Source organism: Poecilia formosa, unplaced genomic scaffold, assembly GCF_000485575.1.
Source record: "Poecilia formosa unplaced genomic scaffold, Poecilia_formosa-5.1.2 Scaffold310, whole genome shotgun sequence".
In the NCBI taxonomy this organism is placed as follows: Eukaryota; Metazoa; Chordata; class Actinopteri; order Cyprinodontiformes; family Poeciliidae; genus Poecilia; species Poecilia formosa.
The window spans coordinates 70,121-90,648 of NW_006800249.1; the positions used below are offsets into that span (position 1 = coordinate 70,121).

At 38.3% G+C, this 20,528-nt stretch overlaps 2 protein-coding genes and 1 non-coding gene across 3 annotated transcripts in view; all 3 read right to left on the minus strand.

Moving 5' to 3' along the window:
* The window catches only part of si:dkeyp-72a4.1 (serum response factor-binding protein 1), a 73,021-nt gene extending 55,802 nt beyond the window's left edge, over window positions 1-17,219 (minus strand). Inside the window, exons 1-2 of the mRNA XM_007572908.2 lie at window positions 17,127-17,219; window positions 14,831-14,912 (exon numbers count right to left, since the gene is read on the minus strand). Coding sequence (XP_007572970.1) covers window positions 14,831-14,852 — 22 coding nt within the window. The 5' untranslated portion in view covers window positions 14,853-14,912; window positions 17,127-17,219. The remainder of the gene's footprint in view (window positions 1-14,830; window positions 14,913-17,126) is intronic.
* Window positions 1,142-1,214, minus strand: trnav-uac (transfer RNA valine (anticodon UAC)). The gene has a single exon. It is a non-coding gene; the product is annotated as a tRNA-Val (tRNA).
* A 1,665-nt stretch (window positions 17,220-18,884) lies between the features above and the next one.
* On the minus strand, window positions 18,885-20,341 carry LOC107833027 (transcription factor Maf-like). The gene is made up of 2 exons (XM_016661102.1): window positions 20,013-20,341; window positions 18,885-19,779 (listed from the first exon to the last, which is right to left on the minus strand). The coding sequence occupies exons 1-2, from the start codon at window positions 20,081-20,083 to the stop codon at window positions 19,401-19,403; spliced, it is 450 nt and encodes a 149-aa protein (XP_016516588.1). The 5' UTR covers window positions 20,084-20,341; the 3' UTR covers window positions 18,885-19,400.
* Between the last annotated feature and the right edge of the window lie 187 nt (window positions 20,342-20,528).

Below are 20,528 nucleotides of genomic sequence, written 5' to 3' on the forward strand. Positions count from 1 at the left end.
AAATTTTGAAATACCTATCCCAGGCCAGTAGGTGGCAGTAATGCTGACACTAACAAAAATATGAAAAATTTACAAACACCATGAGCATAGTGCAGGGGTGTCAAACTCAATTTCACCGAGGGCCACTTCAGCATATTGGCCACCCTCAACGGGCCACATTGACGGTACAGATCAGGAGGGCATCCCTGCTAAAACACCCCAGACAAAGGGTTGACTTCCCTCATTCAGTTCTGTAGAGGCTTATAATGAGTCAATGGTCCAGGTGTGTTAGAGAAGGAATGCATCTAAAGCTGCAGATGGTAGCTCTGGAAAACTAGACTTGGGCACACCTAACATCAATGTATAAAAATACAATGTTAAAAATAAATTAAACACCTCATATTGTTAAATAACTGGTTTTATGTATTGAACTTTTAAATATTACATTTGAGTTTCCATGGATGTAAAAATTACTGCTCAGTTTAAAAATTACAATATTTAAATCAGTTGTTTAAAGGTGAGCAAGCAAATAATAAAAACAAGTCACATGGGCAGACATTATAGACTTTACGCAAAGATTTAGTCTCAGAGACAACTGAAATCAATTAATTAAAAAAATCCTTTCTGAATATCATCTCATGGACTCTGAACTAAATGCGTCTTTCTGACAGGGAGCTGACAGCGTGTTGAAGAGTTATGGACCGGACGCTTTGGAGCGTCTGGTTAGGAAGCGCATTACAAACCTTTGGTTGAAATGTAGTTTGTAGTCAATTTGTGCTCAAAACTTTGATTTCAAAGAAGCCTACATTGAAGTCGATTGGCAAATGAACCAATCAACTTGACATGGAACATGAAAGGGGAAGACTCTTGTTGTCTCACTGCACCCCAAAAGATGCATAACCTACAAAAACCATTTCTGTCTGGTTTCAAACCAGAGACCTTTTGCATGTAAAGCAAGCATGACAACCACTACACTACAGGAACTGAACTTCTCTGCTTTGTTTCAGTTTGAGGTTCCAAAGTTGATGATGTGAGATGCAACGCATGAAAATTTCAACCGAGGCTTGCACTCAGATGCCTGGATTCAGAGTACAGACCATGACACCACAGAACCCTTGTTAACCTTTAGTAAACACCTGTGATGAATAGAACATGCAAAATCTGTTTCTGTCTGGTTTCGAACCAGAGACCTTTTGCGTGTAAAGCAAACATGATAACCACTACACTACAGAAACTCTTGCACTTTCCACTGTTCCTGGTAGATGATCCACATTATGTTAGAGACTGATGTCAACGATCGGCATGGAACAAAGTCAAATACTTATTCCACAGATCGTCTCAGAGAGCACAGTAACTTGAACAAACTGTCAGACTTATCACATTACAGTCCATAAACTAAGCCTGGGATCAAAAAAATGTATAGAAAATGTCATTAGCAGAGACAAATGGTTCTACAGAGACTTGGCTAAATGGCTAGAAAATAAAATCAATCGTTAGAAATAAAAGATGGTTCAAAAATAAAATTAACACATTAAAATAAAAAAAATATCTCTGAAATACAATCAACACTTCAAAATAAATAAGGGTTCAAAAATAAAATCAACACTTCACAATTAAAAAATGGTTCAAAAATAAAATCAACACTTTACAATAAAAAAGGGTTCAAAAATAAAACCAACACTTCAAAATAAATAAGGGTTCAAAAATAAAATCAATACAAAAATAAATAAGGGTTCAAAAATAAAACCAACACTTCAAAATAAATAAGGGTTCAAAAATAAAATCAATACAAAAATAAATAAGGGTTCAAAAATAAAATCAACACTTTACAATAAATAAGGGTTCAAAAATAAAATCAACACTTTACAATAAATAAGGGTTCAAAAATAAAATCAACACTTCAGAATTAAAAATGGTTCATTTATGTTTTCGCATCCACCTGAATAATATGTAGTTGCGCCCCTGGTTGTGTTAAACCATTTGAGGAGCCGGCATTTTATCTTGAGGAAATAAATGACGATGCAAAAGTTAATTAGACTGTAACATGCACAGTCCGCTGCTCAACCACTGCGGACGTGGCTCCGCTGCTGCGAAGAATTAGAAACCGCTGGGAGAAACTCATCCAGCAGATTTAACAAATTGAGCCTTCTGGGTTGACGTTACCCAGGAGAGCGGCGCTCTGGAGGAGCTGCAGACGTAACATCTGTCCATTTCGGAGAAGCGAAATCATGCAAATAAATAAATAAATAAATAAATAAATAATCCTGGTAAAAGCTCACACCAGACCACACAGGGTAAAACACTCAGAGTTCAGTTGATCTGTTTGGATCAGACAGATCCTAGCGCAGATTTTTCTGCAGATGGGAACCAGGAGGAAGTTGTTCAGACCCCAGTGGGTGAAGTGATGCTAAGTTAAGTAAATTCGCTTAATTTAATTTATTAAAAGTTATTGGGGCCTCAGTCAGTGGTTTTTGTCACTACGGAGAAAAATGTAGATACATTTATCTGCTTAATCTGTGATGGGATCTGGATCCACGGTGAATATTAAATAAACCGCATAAAATGCGACTAAATAGCCGATGTTAATATGATTGTAATTTCACGGATAAAAATAGTACATGACCGATTTTTTCTTTTTTATGTTGTCGGTCAAGATAACAGATAACAAAAAAAAAAAAAGTCTAGCGCCACCTGCCGCCCTGACACCAACTCACACATCTTCATTGACAGTCTTACTTGCAAATCGATGTTTCTTTTCTTGGACGTTTTGATGTTAGCTTGTCCATGTCTCAGTTTTATTCGCTGGGAAAATCAATAAGCAGCTTGAGGTGACTCTGCCGCTTTCTAGTGGCGAGAAGCCGCAATGTTGGCTGGTAACAATCGGAATGCATTGTGGGAGATGTAGTTTGTAATCAGTTCATGCTCAAAACCTATTTTAAGTCAATCATCAGCCTATAAAATGCTGGGGGGGCCACATAAAATGACATGGCGGGCCACATGCGGCCCGCGGGCCTTGAGTTTGACACATGTGGCATAGTGTATGTTGTCCTATATCCGTTAAAAAAAACTGTGGCTTGTGTTTTTCATAACCATCATCTCTTTTTCCAGCAAAAGCTTGAATCATCATGATGTTTGACATGGATATACTAAAAATAAATCCTAATTTAACATATTTGCCAACAAAAACTCCCTTTGCATTTAACAAGAAGTGTAAACAAAAGAGAAAATGTCTGTGTTACTGTGGTACTTTTCATGTAAAGCTTTTAAGTTTGCAAATAAGTTGCCCATCTAATCTCACCTTGCTGTCTCTGAAAATCCTTAAACTTGGTTTCATACACATGCTATCCATTAAAATGCTGCCACGTTTTCTTCTTCTGGTTCAGTATTTCTGTTTTAAACAGTGAATCTTTCCTGGATAAAGTCACTGATGGGGTTATTGCTTTATTTTCAGTTTGTGCTTTCTCTCTGTTTTCCTTTTGCTTAGAAAGTAAAACTTCTTCCCTTCTGAATTATCAGGTAGTTGTTCCACTCTATTGTCGCCACATGCTTGTTAAAGATGTGTGATTGCTGCAAAGTCAATGATTCGATGCTGGACTTTATTGGTTAGATAAAGTGCACCTGAAATGTATTTACAGTGCTTTACTTTGTCCACATTTTTGTTATATTACAGCCTTATTCTGAAAAATGTGCTATAACTTATTACCAATTCTTCTGAAGTGATCATCTGAATCTGACTATATAATACTTTGAACTGAATTGGAGTCTTCTTAAACTGACAATATCATAAAAAATATAATATAAACTGCACTGAACTGAATATTAACCCAGAAGGTAGAACTTCTGACTCAAAATACAAAAAAATCAAATGTGATTTGAAAAGTGGGATGTTTCTGAACTTAAATCTAATATTTCTGTTCTGCACATAAAAAGTGTCCATACTTGTAGTCATGAATTAATTATCTGCACTTCTGTCAGTTTGTGTCTCTTTACTTCAGACACACATTGACTGCACAGCCTCTGTCTCTCGGGTTCCTACTCATTTTTCATTTTCAGATTCAACTTCCAAGAGTTCCCTGTCTTAAATATAAAATTTAAAAAGCCACTGTAAATTTATGTCAAATATTACAGTGGAAGGAAAGAAGGGATGAAGAAAGTATAAAGAGGAAGGATACAAAGACGGAAAGAAAGTAGGGTAAAGAAGGAAAGACAGGACAAAAGGAAGGAAGGACAAAGAAGAAAGGAAAGATATTGAAAGAAGTGAGAGATGAATAATGGAAGGGAAAAAATGAAAAAGGACACAAAGAGTAAATGAAGGACGGAAGGAGGGGTTCTTTTTTCTTTTTTTCATCTTAATCCAGACCTGGAAATGAACCCAACCAAATTTCATACTTGCTAAAAACTACCCTGGTCAATTAATTAAATCCAGCTGGTTTGTTAAATTAAATCTCAACCGCAGGTAAGACAGACATGCTGTTATTCTCAGGTCAAAAGTTAAATGGAAAGCAGCATTTCTTTTTCCCTTTCCTCATGCTTTCTTTCCTTTGATACCAAAGCGCTATGCGGTCAGCAGAGCTTTGTGCACGGGTGAAGAAGTGTGCCGTCTGCTGTTATGGAGGCATTAGGAAAGTGGGAGAGGAACTAAACTACCAGAGAATTACAAGCAACCACCGAGTACAAACTGTGCTCGGTGGATGCAGTGGAGTCATTTTATGCTTCTCACATGAACAAATCTCTTCATTTATTAAGTCCAACAATGCTTGAACGATGGAATATCTGCCATCTTTAATGAACACATCCATTTTGTTTCATAACACGTGCAAATGATTCTGTTTTTAATTTTTTTTATTCAAATGTCAAAGAATGAATATCAAATATTGAATTTCAACTGTAGTCTTTCATTTCAAATTATTTGATATTCAAGTGAAAAAGAAATAAATAATTACGCAACAGACAAAAAGCATTTATTTATTTATCTATTTCTTCTGCCTACTGGATCCTGTCCTGGCAATCTATTCCAGCATGCACTGGGCAGATAGCAGGACACCGGGCAGCCAGCCAGTCCATCACAGTTTGAACACAGATAGGCAGACATCCACTCACATTCATACCTATGGGCCATTTAGAGTTTCCACTCTGCCTGACATGTGCATGTTTGCAATGTGGGAGGACACAAAAGAGAAAACCCACACACAAAGGTGCAAACTGTGCCTGGAAAAGACTCGAACCTACTTTCTTTTCCTGCTGGATGAAGCAGTAATGTAGATGTGTGGAGGTGCCTGCTCAGGGCTGACTCCAATCCTGACCAAACTAAGTCACACTTTGGCTTAGATCATGTAATTGTAGGAACTGAATGGGACTGGAAACAACTTACTAGGGTGAAATAAAAACACAGGTACTCTAAAGCAGCTTCTTCGTTTGAAAGTTTGAAGAAATTTTTGAAATTCTATCTTCAGAAATAAACTGTGGTTTAACTCAGAGCATTGGCTTTCTTCCTAAACTTTCTTGAACTTCAACAGATTGTTTGAAATAGCTGTTTTTATCTTTATCAGGATACAAATATGTTTTTTTTTTTTTAAATATGCTTACATTTAAACCAACCAGTTGGTGGCAATAATGTTGACTGTTTCTAAAACAACAGCTGCTTAACCAACATTTTCCCTTATTTAGCTTCATGCTAACAGAACAATGCTAACTAGATGCAGAAAAGCATTGTACTATTTCTGCTGACAAACAAACATAGGTTGTCATCGGTTAAATCCATCAATACATCTTTTAATTAAGCATTTTCTAAAACAAAAGCAAGTTTATTTTAGTCAATTATTCAACTTTCATACAGTGTGAATTAAGATTTGTCCTTTAAATACATATAAGAGTGCTACCTTTCAACTTCCATAATGGTTACTGCAAAAATGCAGTAACCATTATTTAAACATCCACGAATAAAAAATATCTGAATGTTCAGAATCTCAAATGTGATGAGTCTGAACTAATAATATACAAATATAAGCATAGATTCAATCCCAGCTGGAGCTCAAACAGGATTATTTCTCTTCTGTATCTGTTACTTACAAATGACTTGTACTTCTGAACAGCATGAATTATTTATGAGCTTGCCTGGTTGAATTCAGGTTTATTTAGACATTAAACTGACTGATTAGACGGTGAAGCAGATGCTTTGTGCACCATGTTTGTTTTGAACCGTTGGTCAGTCACAGCCAGCCAGTGACTGGAGCCAAACATCATAGGATGTTCGCAGAGCGCACATTAGATCAGGCACACAGGACGCCTGCAGACTGCAGCCAGGAGCTTCCCTGCACACACAGCAATTTGGAGGAAAACAGCTGTTACTTTAGAATAAAAGTCTAAGCAAAAATAAAACAGATAAATTCCTAAAAATGTTGAGTTTTTGAAGTGAGGAGGAAACTGTATTGGATTACAACAAGAGGTGGGTAGAGTAGCCAGAAGTTAAGTAAAAACATATTTTAACTCAAGTGAAAGTAAAAAGTAACAGTCTGAGAAATAACTAAACAGTAAAAAAGTATCTGGTTTGACTGCTACTCAAGTACTGAGTAACTGATCAGAACATCTGATTTCATATTTAAAATTGATCTCTTCAGACAGACAAAAATTAAAATATAAAAATAATAAGACAAATAACACAATTAGAAGATAACAGATTCAGGCAGTACTTTTCCAAATCATAAAAACTAATACTAACAGTCTGTAATGCAAATATACTGTATGTTAGAACCATTTGGCCAAATGGTACAACAGGCTCAGCAGGCGGAAAACAAAATTAGAAAAACAAACCTTCTGCACAAGCAAGTTTCACTTTTAGCTTAAGTTGTGTATGTGTGTGTGTGTGTGTGTGTGTGTGTGCGTGTGTGTGCGTGCGTGTGTGTGTGTGTGTGTGTGTGTGTGTGTGTGCATGCAGTTTTTTATTTATTTTTTCTTCATTCAGTTAAGTTACTCACAGTGGGCAAAAAAGTGCTATTCTAGTAAGAGTAGTGATACTTTATAAAAATGTTACTCAAGTAAAAGAAAAAGCTCAATGTCATAAAACTACTCCTGAAAATACATTTCTCCCAAAAAGTTATTCAAGTAAACGTAACTAGCACCCAACTCTGCTGACAACAGAGACAAGCTGACCTTAGATGACTCTGACTGATCAGTTTTGAACCCTGCTGCAAAGTAATGACTTCCTTGCATCAGCTGTTCGTGTTTCGTAGTCTGGGGGCGCTGCGTGGCTCAGCTGTTAAAACAAGATCCTGGATCGTCCTGGGTTTGATTCCAGGTCCTGGAACAATCTCTGCCTTTCTTCCTGTTCTCTCTCCAACTTATTTACTGTTCAATAAAGGCCACTAGTGCCAAAAATTTTTTGGAAATATGTTTTTATTACCAAGAACAAAGTTTGCATGAGGACGACGAAGGCAACTGGAGCAGAAAACGTGTTTCCAAAATACCCGTATTTGTTTGGACAGGACGAAATAAAAACCCTGCTGCAAACGTAAATAAATTAGATCCTTTTCTGGGAATTAAAAAGGAAGTCAGGCCGCCATTACATGTGAGCATCAGAAGCATTTAAATGCTTATATGCATAAATCTGGATGATATTTATTGCAGAAGTGTCTCAAGGCCCTAATGGAGAATGGAGGGAAGGTGGAAGTTTATCCCAGGCCCGGATTCAAACTCAGAAATTTCTTGCTGTGAGGCAACAGTGTTATCAAAAGTGGCACCTAAAAAGTTTTACTTTTTATTTCAGCAAAATGAGTTTTTGGAGACAAAACAAATAGGACTAACTCAGATGAAGGTAACGTTCACCGGTTTCATAATGTCACAACAAAAAAACAAACATAATGTTCTGTACAGAAGAAATAAATTAAAAAACAATGTTTACATCATGCAGAAATAACTGAGTCCACTCACCATGACTCATAGCACTCAGTGTAACCTCTACCACTGCCTGCGGTGCAAGGGCAGAATAAAACCTCAGCTTTAAACAGTTAACATGCTTGAGATTGGATAATCTCATGCCTGCAAACCGCATGAGCCAATCACATCCAAAGGGAGATCATTACTCCTGACTGGCAGCGCTCTGATTGGGCGGCTCATCCTGACCTTTCAGCTGGATCCTGACAGGATCAATCAAAGCCGAAGCTTTTGCTCCTTCTGCATAAACCCATCGAGTCATTTCACTCTGGCTTTGCAGCAGAATCAAACTGCCCACCCACCAAAGTCCAGCTGAGTCTAAAATGGTGCAGCTCCAAGCAACTCGGTCCCGGCAGCCCAGATGCAGACCTGCCGCCCTCCACCAGAATCACTAAAGAGATATTAAAATGTCTCTATGTTAGAGGATAGGGGTTTCTATTTTTTATTTTATTTTTTTTAAAAAAAGAACATTTAGTGTTATCCAGCATTCAGGAAATATAGAAAAAAAGAGGATCAGCTGAAGATGAAACTCAGCCATCTGATGTTGCAATAGAGCAAGCAGAGTACTAAAGCTGGACTAACAGGTTATTCGTTTATTTGGCCAAAAATACACCAGATTGTTCTTCCAGTACTATCCACAAACCAAAGGGAGATTCATATCTGTGCAGAGCAGTAAAACTGGCCTCTAGAGCTTTACAGGCATTTGATGTACTGTGATTTAGAGGCAAATAAAATACTCTAAGGATGAAAAAGAGGGTTTCCAACTCTTTTTTTTAAATAAAGAGTTGGAAAGTGTGACATACATGTAATTTTCAACTTAAATTGGGCAAACTAATTATGCTGGATAATATATTGTCTCGGAAATTGTTGTGATAAATGAAAGTATTGACATTTTGAGACCATTTTCAACTTATATAATGATTATGTCGAGATAATGAAAGTACACCCTCTCAAAGACTAATACATTTTTATTTTGACAGTTGAACACTTAACACTGAAACTGGAAAGCATTTTAATTATTCAAAATCAAAAACAACAAACAAAACCAATAAATAAAAAGGAAATAAAAAAACCACACACAGCCAAAGCCATATATAAAATGGATTGTGAAGTCTCCGAAAACAAAATCGCCCTTCAAAAAATACTAGTCACTCATCAGAATGGAAATTATTGAGTACATTTTGGTTTATCGTATAATTAATTACTGAATTGCTTATTGCAACAGGCTTAATTGCTATAATACCCATAAATAAAATCCAGTGCGGCCAATTGCCTTAAACAAGAAAGCAAATTAGTAAATAGAGTCTAACTGTTCCCTGAAGGCCTCAAGCATTTGTTAGAGAAACACCAGGATCATGAAAACCAAGGAACCCAGCAGACAGGCCAGGGAGGAAGTTATGGAGAAATTTATAGCAGGGTTAAGATCTAACACAAGCTCTGAGCATCACACAGAGTCCCTGTTCAACCCATCATCTAAACACGGAAAGAGGATGGGCCTACTGCAAACCTAGCAACTGTTAGTCACGAACTCCAAGACGCCAGCCACCGCTGGGAAAAAAGCTACAAGAAATCCATTTTGCAGTTTGCCACAAGTCAGATGGGAGACACATCAAATATGTGGAAGCTCTGCTCAGTTAAGACCATATTTGGACTTCTTGGTCTGTGCACAAACAGCATCTCCATGGTGAAACATGGTGGTGGGAGGGATATGAAGGCTCATCAGAGTTGATGGATGGATGCAGGAACTAAATACAGGAAAATACTGGAAGAAAACCTTTTAGACGCAGCAAAGGCCTGGAGACTGACGCAGAGGTTCACCTTCCAACAGGACAGTGACCCTAAACATGCAGCAGCCAGAACCAGGAAATGGGTTATAATGAGCATTGGTAATGTGTCTAGACCTAAATTAATTTAAAAAATTTGAAAATAAACAAACTGTATTGTTTTAAGATAATAAAACAAAGCACAATGAAACTTCTGCAAGACCTATAATTGACACGAAACTTGTTAAACTGACCGCTGCACCCCATCTTCTCTGCACATGTTGAAGACAATATAAAGTTTACTATGAATGTAATAAGATGTACGTCTGATGAGCCCTAATTAATCTTCTCGCTGCGAGACAGAATAATGACATCATTGACGTTCCCTCAACATGCCACACATTTGGGTTTGACATTTAGAAGTGCTGACTTTTCCCATCTAAACTGGATTCGGCCCAACAAATTTAGGATGATTCCAACTCGGATGGGGAGTTCTCTGATTTACGAAGCGGAAGATCACTACAGATTCATCACCGTCAGCCAAGAGGAAAATCAGGCGATTAAAAACATATCAGTTCTCCCGTGCGGTCATCACTCGTCGACCGGAGTAGTAATTCAACAAAACACTTGAAAAAGTCCATGCAAAATGAATCTGCGCTGCATGCAGAGGGCCTACTGGAGAATGAATGGGTTTTCTCTTTTGACAGATCATGTAGTGCACCGGCCCTAGATGAATTTCGCGCATGCGGTACAGTAATAGCCTAACAGATGACGGTTCTTGGCACAGCCTGAGTAGTGGAGGGGTGTAAGACAGTCCCTTATGTCACATGGGAGAAAGAGAAGGATGGAGAAGAGGGAGAAGAAGAGTGCTGCAGTGCATTGGTGGTGTGCTGTCTCTTTAACTACGGTCATGCTTGACAGGAGCTGCTGGATCAAACTACTGTAAAATCGACAAGGCCAGGGATAGCTGTGTGGCCGGCTGCCTGCTTCCACACTGTCCATCTGCACTCATGGACACGTCCGTCAGCCAGGAGGAGAGAGATAGAGGAGACGCTGTGGAGGTAGAGAGGCATGTGTGGGTGGTTCATCGTGACGGGGGTCGACCACAGTGGAGGAGAGAAAGTAGAAGAAGGAGGAAGACTGAAGGGAGGTGTGAGTTTAAGGGAACGAATGAGGAAAAAGAAAAATATTTTGCCAAGATAGGAAGGCCCATCGCTGCTGCTGCTGCTGCCTGCCTCCCACTAACTCCCTGTTCATGTGAGCCGGTACTTGGCATGACTGCAAATGGCTTGCCTGGTACATTAGCTGAACACTCTCTTTAGTGGGCTTAGATGCATCTGCAACACTGTTCAGACCCCTCCACCATTTGCCATTCCCACCAAAAATCCAGTGTTGATGTGTTTCTCTCCACAAATCAATGCCAAAGGAATCAGCCCTCTTACCACATATTTTACCTCTGTATGTTGAGTCACTGTGCAGCAATAAATATCACACAGTGTTACATAATCGCCTCGAGTAACCATGGAGCTTCCAACATATAGGAAAGATGGAGTATTTGTCTGCAGCACACATAGGAAATGCATTCAAGGTATTCGACTAATTCATTTTGGCTTCAACTGTAAAGTCAAATTTGACTGATTTTCTTAACCTAAAGGGGTAGTTCACATTTGTTCACGTTATCTGCAGAGTATAACTCACATTGGATAGCTGTCATTTATCCTGGAATGAGAGAGTAAAGGCTTGTCTAAGCATTTTTCTGAAATCCAACAGCTGCTGCCAATGCCGAAACCGATGCAGCAATCAGGTTTACGAAGCCCGAAACTAAATTCCTGTTTGCTTCAAAGTGTGACCTGAATTTTATAAAAACTATGACAAATGAATTAATGGAAACCTTCTTCATTATTGCTGCTCTTGGGGTTACAGCCAATCAGCACCAAGGAAATTAAATGGCGCTCCTTAATTGGCTGCATTACAAACAAGAACATGACAGGTAGCATTGCGGCTAGTTATTTCAGTTTCGCACGTTTGATTTTCTTCACACTATTTTAGATATGCTTTATAAAAAAAACCCAAAACAAACACAAAATGGTGGATTTTACGGGAATAATTTGTAGATACGCTTCGCAGAAAAATATGCAAACATGTGAAGGGTCAACTGTACCATGATTTGTACAGAAAGCACTTTGTAGCCATTTCATCAACATCTAGTTGTAATTTTACAGTATTAAGCTGTTTATCAGCATTCAGCATTCCTTAGACTGGAAATTGTTTTCACTAATCATGCTTTAATATATTTTTTTTGATGTGCTACATTAAAATGTATGATCTCTACCAAATTTAGCATTCACAAGAGAAAATATGCTCTACCGAAGCATACTTAGTTTAGCTTTTAGTCAGCTAATCTACAACTGTTATATAGTGGTAAATAAATTCAGGCAATAAGGAATTAAATCCACAAAAACTTCAACGATTTCTGAAAGAGCAACACTGACTGAAATGTATTTTAAAAATCTCTTAACATTTCTGATGCTCCAGTTTCTTGCCTTGGTTTACACTGGCTGCATCCACACAACTTTTACAGCAAAATGATGATTTTAAAGACAGAAAAGTGTGAACATGTAGTTCTAATACACTAAATGTTTCTGTATTTGACCTGCAAATCACTTCTGAAAACCAATGGAAGGAGAATAAGGTGGAGTAGTGCATTACTATTTACTCACCTTTTTAGGTTTGTATTATTCTGCTTTTTACGTCACAATTTGTGGGTTTTTGGCCAGAGACAAAACGACAAATTGCGTGGAAAAGAGAAGTGGAAAATATTCAGTCTGGTGAGCCTTTTGAGCTTTAAACATCCTGAGTTTGGAGATGTTGGTGACCTTTTTAAAAATGTTAACATTAAGTTAAGGCTCTACAGTTATTATGATATACACACAAAAACTTCTGTTTTCGACTAACTTTGCTAATCATTTGCATATGACCCTAAAACGACTTTAAAATATCTGGATGTTTTTGTCTTTGTATAACTGCCATAGTAAATATTGATTGTTCTTTCTCTCATACACACACGATGTGACCTCTCCTCCTGTTACAAACGAGTATTGATCGCTCATAACAAAAATGAAAAGAAGTATTCTAATAACTTCTTAAAACGTTCTTGGATAAAAATCCAAATCAGATGGATGAAAGTTTTAAAAAGATTGGACATAAGGAACTGCTCCCAACTTTTGATTAGTGCATCTCGAAACATAATCCAATTTGCAGAACATGTTTTATGTGGGAAGTTTATTGTTATTTTTTGTGCAAAGAGTAATTATGACAGACACAATTAAAATTAGTAAAATATTTTTTTTCTTTGTTCATGCTGAAATGGATTAAAACTAACAGAGCAAAATAGAGAAACTAAGAGAGGTACCTACTGCTGGTAAGATATTGATTGCTAATAACTGCTTAGTGGAAACTATCACTTCAGGATGTAAAATGCATCATGTTCTAAAACCGTAACTTTTTATAAAACTACAATTAAACAGTTTCAGTCGTTGAGTCTAGCAGGATACTACGTCTTTAATGAAAACAACAACAAAAAATTCGGAATATTATCCTACATCATCATTACTAATAAACACATTAACGTTATTACTGTGAAATAATTAACAAAACGGGAAGAGTAGCCAAAACTCTCGGCAGGTGTTCCCAGCTGGATAAAACACGATTTATTCCTAAAAAGGACAAATTATTGCAATCAAAGAGAAAAAGTACATCACTGGCAGATTTTGAAGGTGCGGCACTGTGCTCACAATTTCCTGGCAATGACTCTCCGAGTGGGCTCACACACATGCACACACACATGCACACACACGGACACACACACACACACGCACGCACACACACACACACACACACACACACACACACACAGTGGAAGAGCATCTCACCAACCAGCATTATGCAACCAACTTCTATAGATGCATTTGCACAAGAGGGCATTTTGGCTCTTATCTGCTGTTCTCTAAGGGAATAAGAAGCGGAGTTAAAAGGAGGAGAGCAGGCTGCAGCCGTTACATTTGCTCTCTATTTTCATGTGTGGCTCAGATGTTGACTCCAGGGTCACTTCAGGGTGTTTTTTCTTTTTTTAGTTTAAGATTAGATATTTGGAGGCACAGTTGATTTTCCTCAAAGGATAACAGGTCTGGTGCTACACACACTCCATTGGTTAGCTTCACCCTCACATGCAGCACTCCTCCACGCTCTACTAAACCCACACACAGATACGGCAGGTACTCACACAAACCTGGACACCCCTCAGTCCTTCAGAGCTGCTCCCAAACTTTACGCTGCCCGTTGCACCTCATTCTCATCTGACTCTCCTCATTTATTTGACCCTCTGATCACAGGGACACACGGTGCAAACTGAGCGATCCAGGCTGGGGTGGATGTGAGGCGGCTCACTGCAGCACGCCTGCTCACATATAGCATTAGTCACAGTTGCAGAGCAGCGATACTGAGGGAATCTGGCTTTGACCGTGCATTGAAGCGCCTTTCACCCACTCACGCTGGAGTGTGAGGGAATGAAAGACCAGCAGCCAGAGAAGTGGTCATCTACATATTTCAGTGGGCCAAACTTTTTTTGAGGCAGGATGGAATCCATTCAGGTCAAAATCCTGCAAATATCTAAAATAATAAGGGCTCAGTTCTCATAAACATCCTTTAGATCACGTTGTTCTTTTCGCAGCGTTCACCATACAGGAAGTGCGTGGAGATCATCTAACAAGTGTCACTACAAACTCACTGGGAGTGGATTTTTCTAACAGGATCGGGAACATTTCTGCATGTATTCCTCATCAACGCAGCACAGCAGCCCTACACTATGACAGCAGCGCACACGCATCCCTTATTACGATACTATAATTGCGGCATGCACACCGAACAGACGCTGCGCCGGATCTCAGTGCGCGCCTGTTTGGGCATCTATCTACCAGGCACTCTGGGCTATCTGCGCGCACCTGTCGGCTATGGTGCCTGCTTACATTTCCATATGACAGTCAGGGAGGAGAGGGGCACAGAGAGAGACAGAGTGCGGATGGAGGGAACGGGGGAGGAGGACAGAGAAGAGAGATGCAGTGGGGTGTCAAAAATTAGGAGGGGGGAGATCTCTGGCTTACCTTGGAAGGGAACATAGGACATGTTCCAAAAGCATCGGACGTGGGGCTTTGCGTCGCGGCGGTCTCTCGGTGCTCAGTAGTACTAGGGAACCAAATTACTAAATAATCTGGAATAAAAAAAAAAAAAAAAAAAAGAAAAAAGCACGCGATAATACTGCTGTTTACGGCTGCAGTCGAAGAAGAAGAGGCCGATATTCCGCTGTGATAAAAACTGGCATCATAATCCACGACCGCTTATAAAGCGCCCGGTGCGAGGTGCATAAAAAATACAGGATGCGGGAATATGGTGTGTGTGTGTGCGTGAGTGCGTGTGTGTACGCGTGTTTATTTGCACGCTGCTGCTGAGGTGTGAGGGAGAAGCACGGGCGAGTGTGTGTGAGGGAGAGAGAGAGAGAGAGAGAGAGAGAGCGAGCGAAGGAGGGAGGAGAGGGGAGGATCGTGCACGCGCGCGTTTCTGTGTGTGGGCGCGCACTCACCCCAATATCTATATAACTGAGATTCAACTCGCGCGTTTTCCAATTCTGCGCGCGCCCCTTGAAGAAGACTGAGGAAGATAATGATGTTTGAGTGAGAGTAAATTCACCGCTTCAGGCCGGAGAAGACAAAGTCTGTCCGTGCGTGTGTGTGCGTGCGTGAGTGCGTGGAGCTTATGATATAATTCACTTAGCTCATGATCAAAAGCGAGGAATCCAACATCAGTGTGTTATATTGTCATTTTTATGGTTCCTTTACTGAGATCTAATAAAGTTAATAAATAATACATTAATAAATACATTAATCGAATTCTAAAATAAAAGAAATGCTATAGAAATTTAAACAAATATATATAAATAGAATTTTTTGTTAATAACTGTATGCACTTTAACTTTATGTTAAAGTGCATACATTTAACTTTATGTTAAATGTATGCACTTTAACATAAAGTTAAACTGCATACATAATAAGTAAATAACTTATGAAAAAGCTTATTTCTTATGTCTGATGTATGTTTTTACACTGAGATATTAAAACTCACAGAGTGATGGAGACAATATGCTATGGTAAAGAAAGAGTCACAAAAATGTGGGTTTGTCATAAATCAATATCACCATCACAATTTTCAGCGATACTAACTGACTTCTGTTTTGATTATATCTTTTAAAAGTTTCCCTATGACAAATATTTGTATTTTAACTGCATCTAGTTGCACGTATCAACATCATACAAGTTAATCAAATGACATATGGTGCAGAAGTACAGGGAAATACGAACTAACAAACCTGGTATGTTTCAGAAAAGTCCTATTAGAATAGTAAAAGATTCAGATCACTATGATCAAAATGCCAAAATATTCACTGCATTACATGGCTCAAAATTTGAGCACCATTCAAGACAGCAGGTGTACAAAGTATTCAGTAATCTGCTTCCAAACTACAGTCGGAGGCTGTTGGAAGTTAATGAACTATGAATTAGAAAGTAGCATACAGTAAAACTGGATTAAAAGTACAAAAAATTGGTGGTAAACAAATATAAAAGTGATGTTTGGTCATCATCACTGACTGTGAGATTGTATCCTTCCCTAAATCATGTAGTTTTGCATTTTTATAACGGTGTCTTATTCCTTGTCTGAATATTTTTTTCAGTCATTTTTTATTGTATTTTTTGACTTTGGGTTTGATTAGACATGATAGCTAATGTTATGAATGTTTTACATTTTTCATCTCTAAAGCAAAAATCATTCCATTCAAGTTGTAAGTGAGCAACACAGTTAGAGAAAATTAAATTACATATAAACAAAGCCTACTGAGCAGGTCGATTTACCTAGATCAAAATGATGTTTCTTGTTAAATTCTTAATATTCTTCACCTGTCCAAAACAAGGCCACTGTTTCTCTGCTTGACTTTTATGTTCATGCAGCAGACAATAAAAGCTGACTTTAATGTACAAAGGAAAACTGGCATATTTGATATTTGAATATCATTCAAAGAAAAATAGACTGAAGTCAACCATAAGAAACTGGTGAGCCAAAATGGCACCGTAAACTCGCTCATGATGCATTTATGCTACGTAAAACTTTAAAACTAATTAATGCTAAAATTAACGTTGTCTGTAACTTTTGCCTTTGCGAACATGTCCAGTTAAATTACTTTTAATAATAACTAGCTTAACGTTTAGCTTCTTAACGTTGGGTTCTGTTAGCTTGAGCTGTTAGAAGTGTAGCTACTTCATTTTTTCTGAAAAGCCTAAAATGAGCCAGTTTTAAACTAGCATAAAAAGCAAGTCATAAAGACAAACACGTTAATTCAAAATCAAGTACCTGTATATATGTTTGGTAAACATGTCACCATTCACTGGTTCCTGTTTGGGATTCCTCAATCACAAATTTTACGGTTTTTCTTGAAACATCGTAGTTTCACAGGGCCAGTGAATGCAGCAGAACGAAGTGGCTGCCTTTAGGATGCTGAAGCGTGTACTCCATCTAGTGGTAAAACCTTGCCATTGCAAACATAGCTTATATTTAAGGAGTGGAGTTAAATACTATAAATATGTGAATAAAATTATGTCAGCTTGGGACCACCATTGTGTCCATTGGATGAATATTTTATATTTTTTCAATGGATGAATATACAATTTTGTTTTTATCCAGTGGATGAATGTTAAATAGTGCAGCAGAAATACAACCATCAGGAATTAAACATGACAAGCTATGGTTTAATCCATTATGCTTCTTGAAAAATTTGTATTGACACAAGTAATAAAAATATATCGATTTATAAATATTATTTGATTACATGTTTGGTTTTTAGCAAAATTCAAGAAAATATCAGTGCAACTCATGAGCCTGCATACATATTTTCACATCAAAATGACAGCAATAGCAGCAACATTTCTGGAGAGACACATCCCAGAAACAATGTGTGTTATTTGTCTGAATTTTCATTATTTGGCCCATCCATTCGTCTCGAGGTCTGGCGCAAACACAGGATGAACATCTGTCTTTTCCTGCTGGCAGCAGCCGCAAATTCTCAGCCACACACAAAGTAGCTAAACACTCCTTCAGGACAAACTTGGCACTTCATCATCCCCATTTGAATAATTTACAAGGCTGTTCACAGTTGGATTTGGTTTTCATTTTAAAGAACAATACTGGGGATTGTTGGAAGTAGACCAAAAAGTTTTCATCAGTGTAATGGGTTTGTGTTTTTTAAAAACTCACCAACTTTCAGGTTGTGTAAATCATGGAGTAAACTCTGTTCCCAATGTTTCTGCAAAACCATCAACTGACAATTTCTTCACCCTGTTTCTGATCTTGAATGTTGCTTCTGCAAAAAAATGAACAACCAGATTCCTGCATTTTGGGGCCACAAAATATGTATTATAGGCAGAAAAGATGCAAGCTAAACCTAAATATCAGTGTCAGACACCATGTCAGACCTGCTTGAGTTTTGTGAATATTTGGATGGATATTAACCTTCATCAGGACATTTTTCCTAAACACATAGCTAATGCAACACCTTAGGGAGAAACAGTCAGATGCCCTATAGTTGCCTAGTTAAAGCTAAATCTCACTCAAACTGGTGTGACTGGGATTTAGGTTTAGTCTAATAGTTATCATGGAGAATTAGTGACCCCAAGATGCACTGTTTGTTGGATTTCTTGAACTGTGATATTTGGAGATAATTTTATGATTGTTTTAAATGTTTTTTAAATGTATTATTTATTCCTCTGATTGTTGATATGCACAGGTTTGGGTCACTATTATCTTGTAACCATTTCCTCATTTATGAAGATCAGCATTAGTCTCTCTTATTTAAAGATTATAGTCTTTTGTTTTCTTTTTTGAGGAGTTGGTAAGAAAAGGTGTCCAATTTATACCACAGAAAAATTAGAATTGTTGAGAACTAATCAAAATGTTTTAGACATTGATCAACTTAAAGAGGGAAAACATCTAAATAGAGGTCATAATTGTGGCATCTGTGTTTCCATATGTTTTCTCCCCCTGAATAAATGAACTAAAAATGAAGTTGAGATTTTCCAGCATTATTCGGTAATGAAAAAGACAATTTAATAAAAGTCACATTTAGTGAAAGAATCACTTTGTTTTATTTATTTTTTCACATAGTCCCAATATTTCCCCGTTTTGGGATCAAGGTATCCATAGTGAAGCAGGAAAATAAACATTTCTCAGGTAAATCATAAATTAAAAACTGTAAAATACAAAAGAAACAGAAAGTCTTCTTCTAGTACCTTGTATACCTGCAGCAGAGTATGTACAGTATATAAACCCTTAGAACAGTTTTTTCCTAATAAGGGTGAAACACTGATAGATTATCTGGAAGTTGAAGTCGTTTCCATCATCACTGTAAAACATGATCAATGCAAAGGCATATTCCAAAGTTATAACAGTACAAATATCAGAGGAACACTAGCAAATAGGAACACCTAGTACTGAGGTTATAATGATGTCCAACTGAGGTGATACTATGAGAGAAACCTGGATCTGAACTATGTTTAGATTTTTTTTGTTCTTTACACACCGCCACGTATTAAATACACATCAGTCCCGTGTCTCCTGCTGTCCTGGTCTGCCTCAGTACAGACCCACGTTGTCCCACTCCACCAGGTACTGCACCTTCCCGTCTGGAGTCACGCGTCTTGCCAGGATCCTCACAGCTTCCCCTCCTCCTGCCCAGCTCCGGGCCACAGTCCCGTCACCCCCTCCCACACCCACACCCATCCCCACTCCACTTCCCGCCCCACCACTGCCTCCTCCGCCGCCCGCGCCGCTCTGATACGGAGGAACGTCGTGCAGGATGAGGGGCTCCAGCTGCTTCTGACCCGGCTGGTGCTGGTGGTTGTGTTGGTGGTTGTGGTGGTGGTGCTGGTGGAGGTGATGGAGGTGGGGGTTCCCACTGGAGCTGAAGGGGTAGGGGAAGCATGGTGGAGGTAATCTGCAGGTGTCCTCCATGCTGCGAGAGCAAACAGAGGCAAATATGTGAGAAATATGAAGTTTTTGATAGTTAAAGAGCTACAAATTCTCCCACTAGGGAATTATAACAATGAATTGCAATAAATGGTGAAAATGTTGCTTTGAGACCATTTTCAAGTTTCAAAACAAAAAAAATATCAAAGATATGATTTCATGAATGATTTAAAAATTGTCCTGTAAACCAGAAAAGAGGTTAAAAGATTAATTTAGAACCTGTTGTAGTGATGAAGACCCCTGGAGAGAGGAGTGTTCCCATTGTAGGTGGTGTGGTACAGCGCATACATTCGCTTGGGAGGGGGGCTGTAGACGAAACGGACACAACATGTACATCATTAAACTGCAAAAAGAAACAGTGATTATCCAAATGTGGGTAAAATTGTTAATTAAAAAGCTACCATGGAGCCAGATAAATAAAAGGGATTTAGGCTTTATTTTTATTGAGCTCTGTTAGTGTTTCTGCTACATATCTGTTGTCATTTGAAAGCAATTTAGGCAAAACATATTCTTTTCAGTTCTGATTGATATAAAAAAATATGATATGACAAAAATTATATGTTCATTTGAACCATGCAGTGAATTTTTTCTGTTGTTGGGGTATAAACGTTCAGGCTGATTCATCTATACCAGGGGTGTCAAACTCAATTTCACCGAGGGCCACTGCAGCATATTGGCCCCCCTCAACAGGCCACATTGACGGTACAAATCAGGAGAGCATCCCTGCTAAAACAC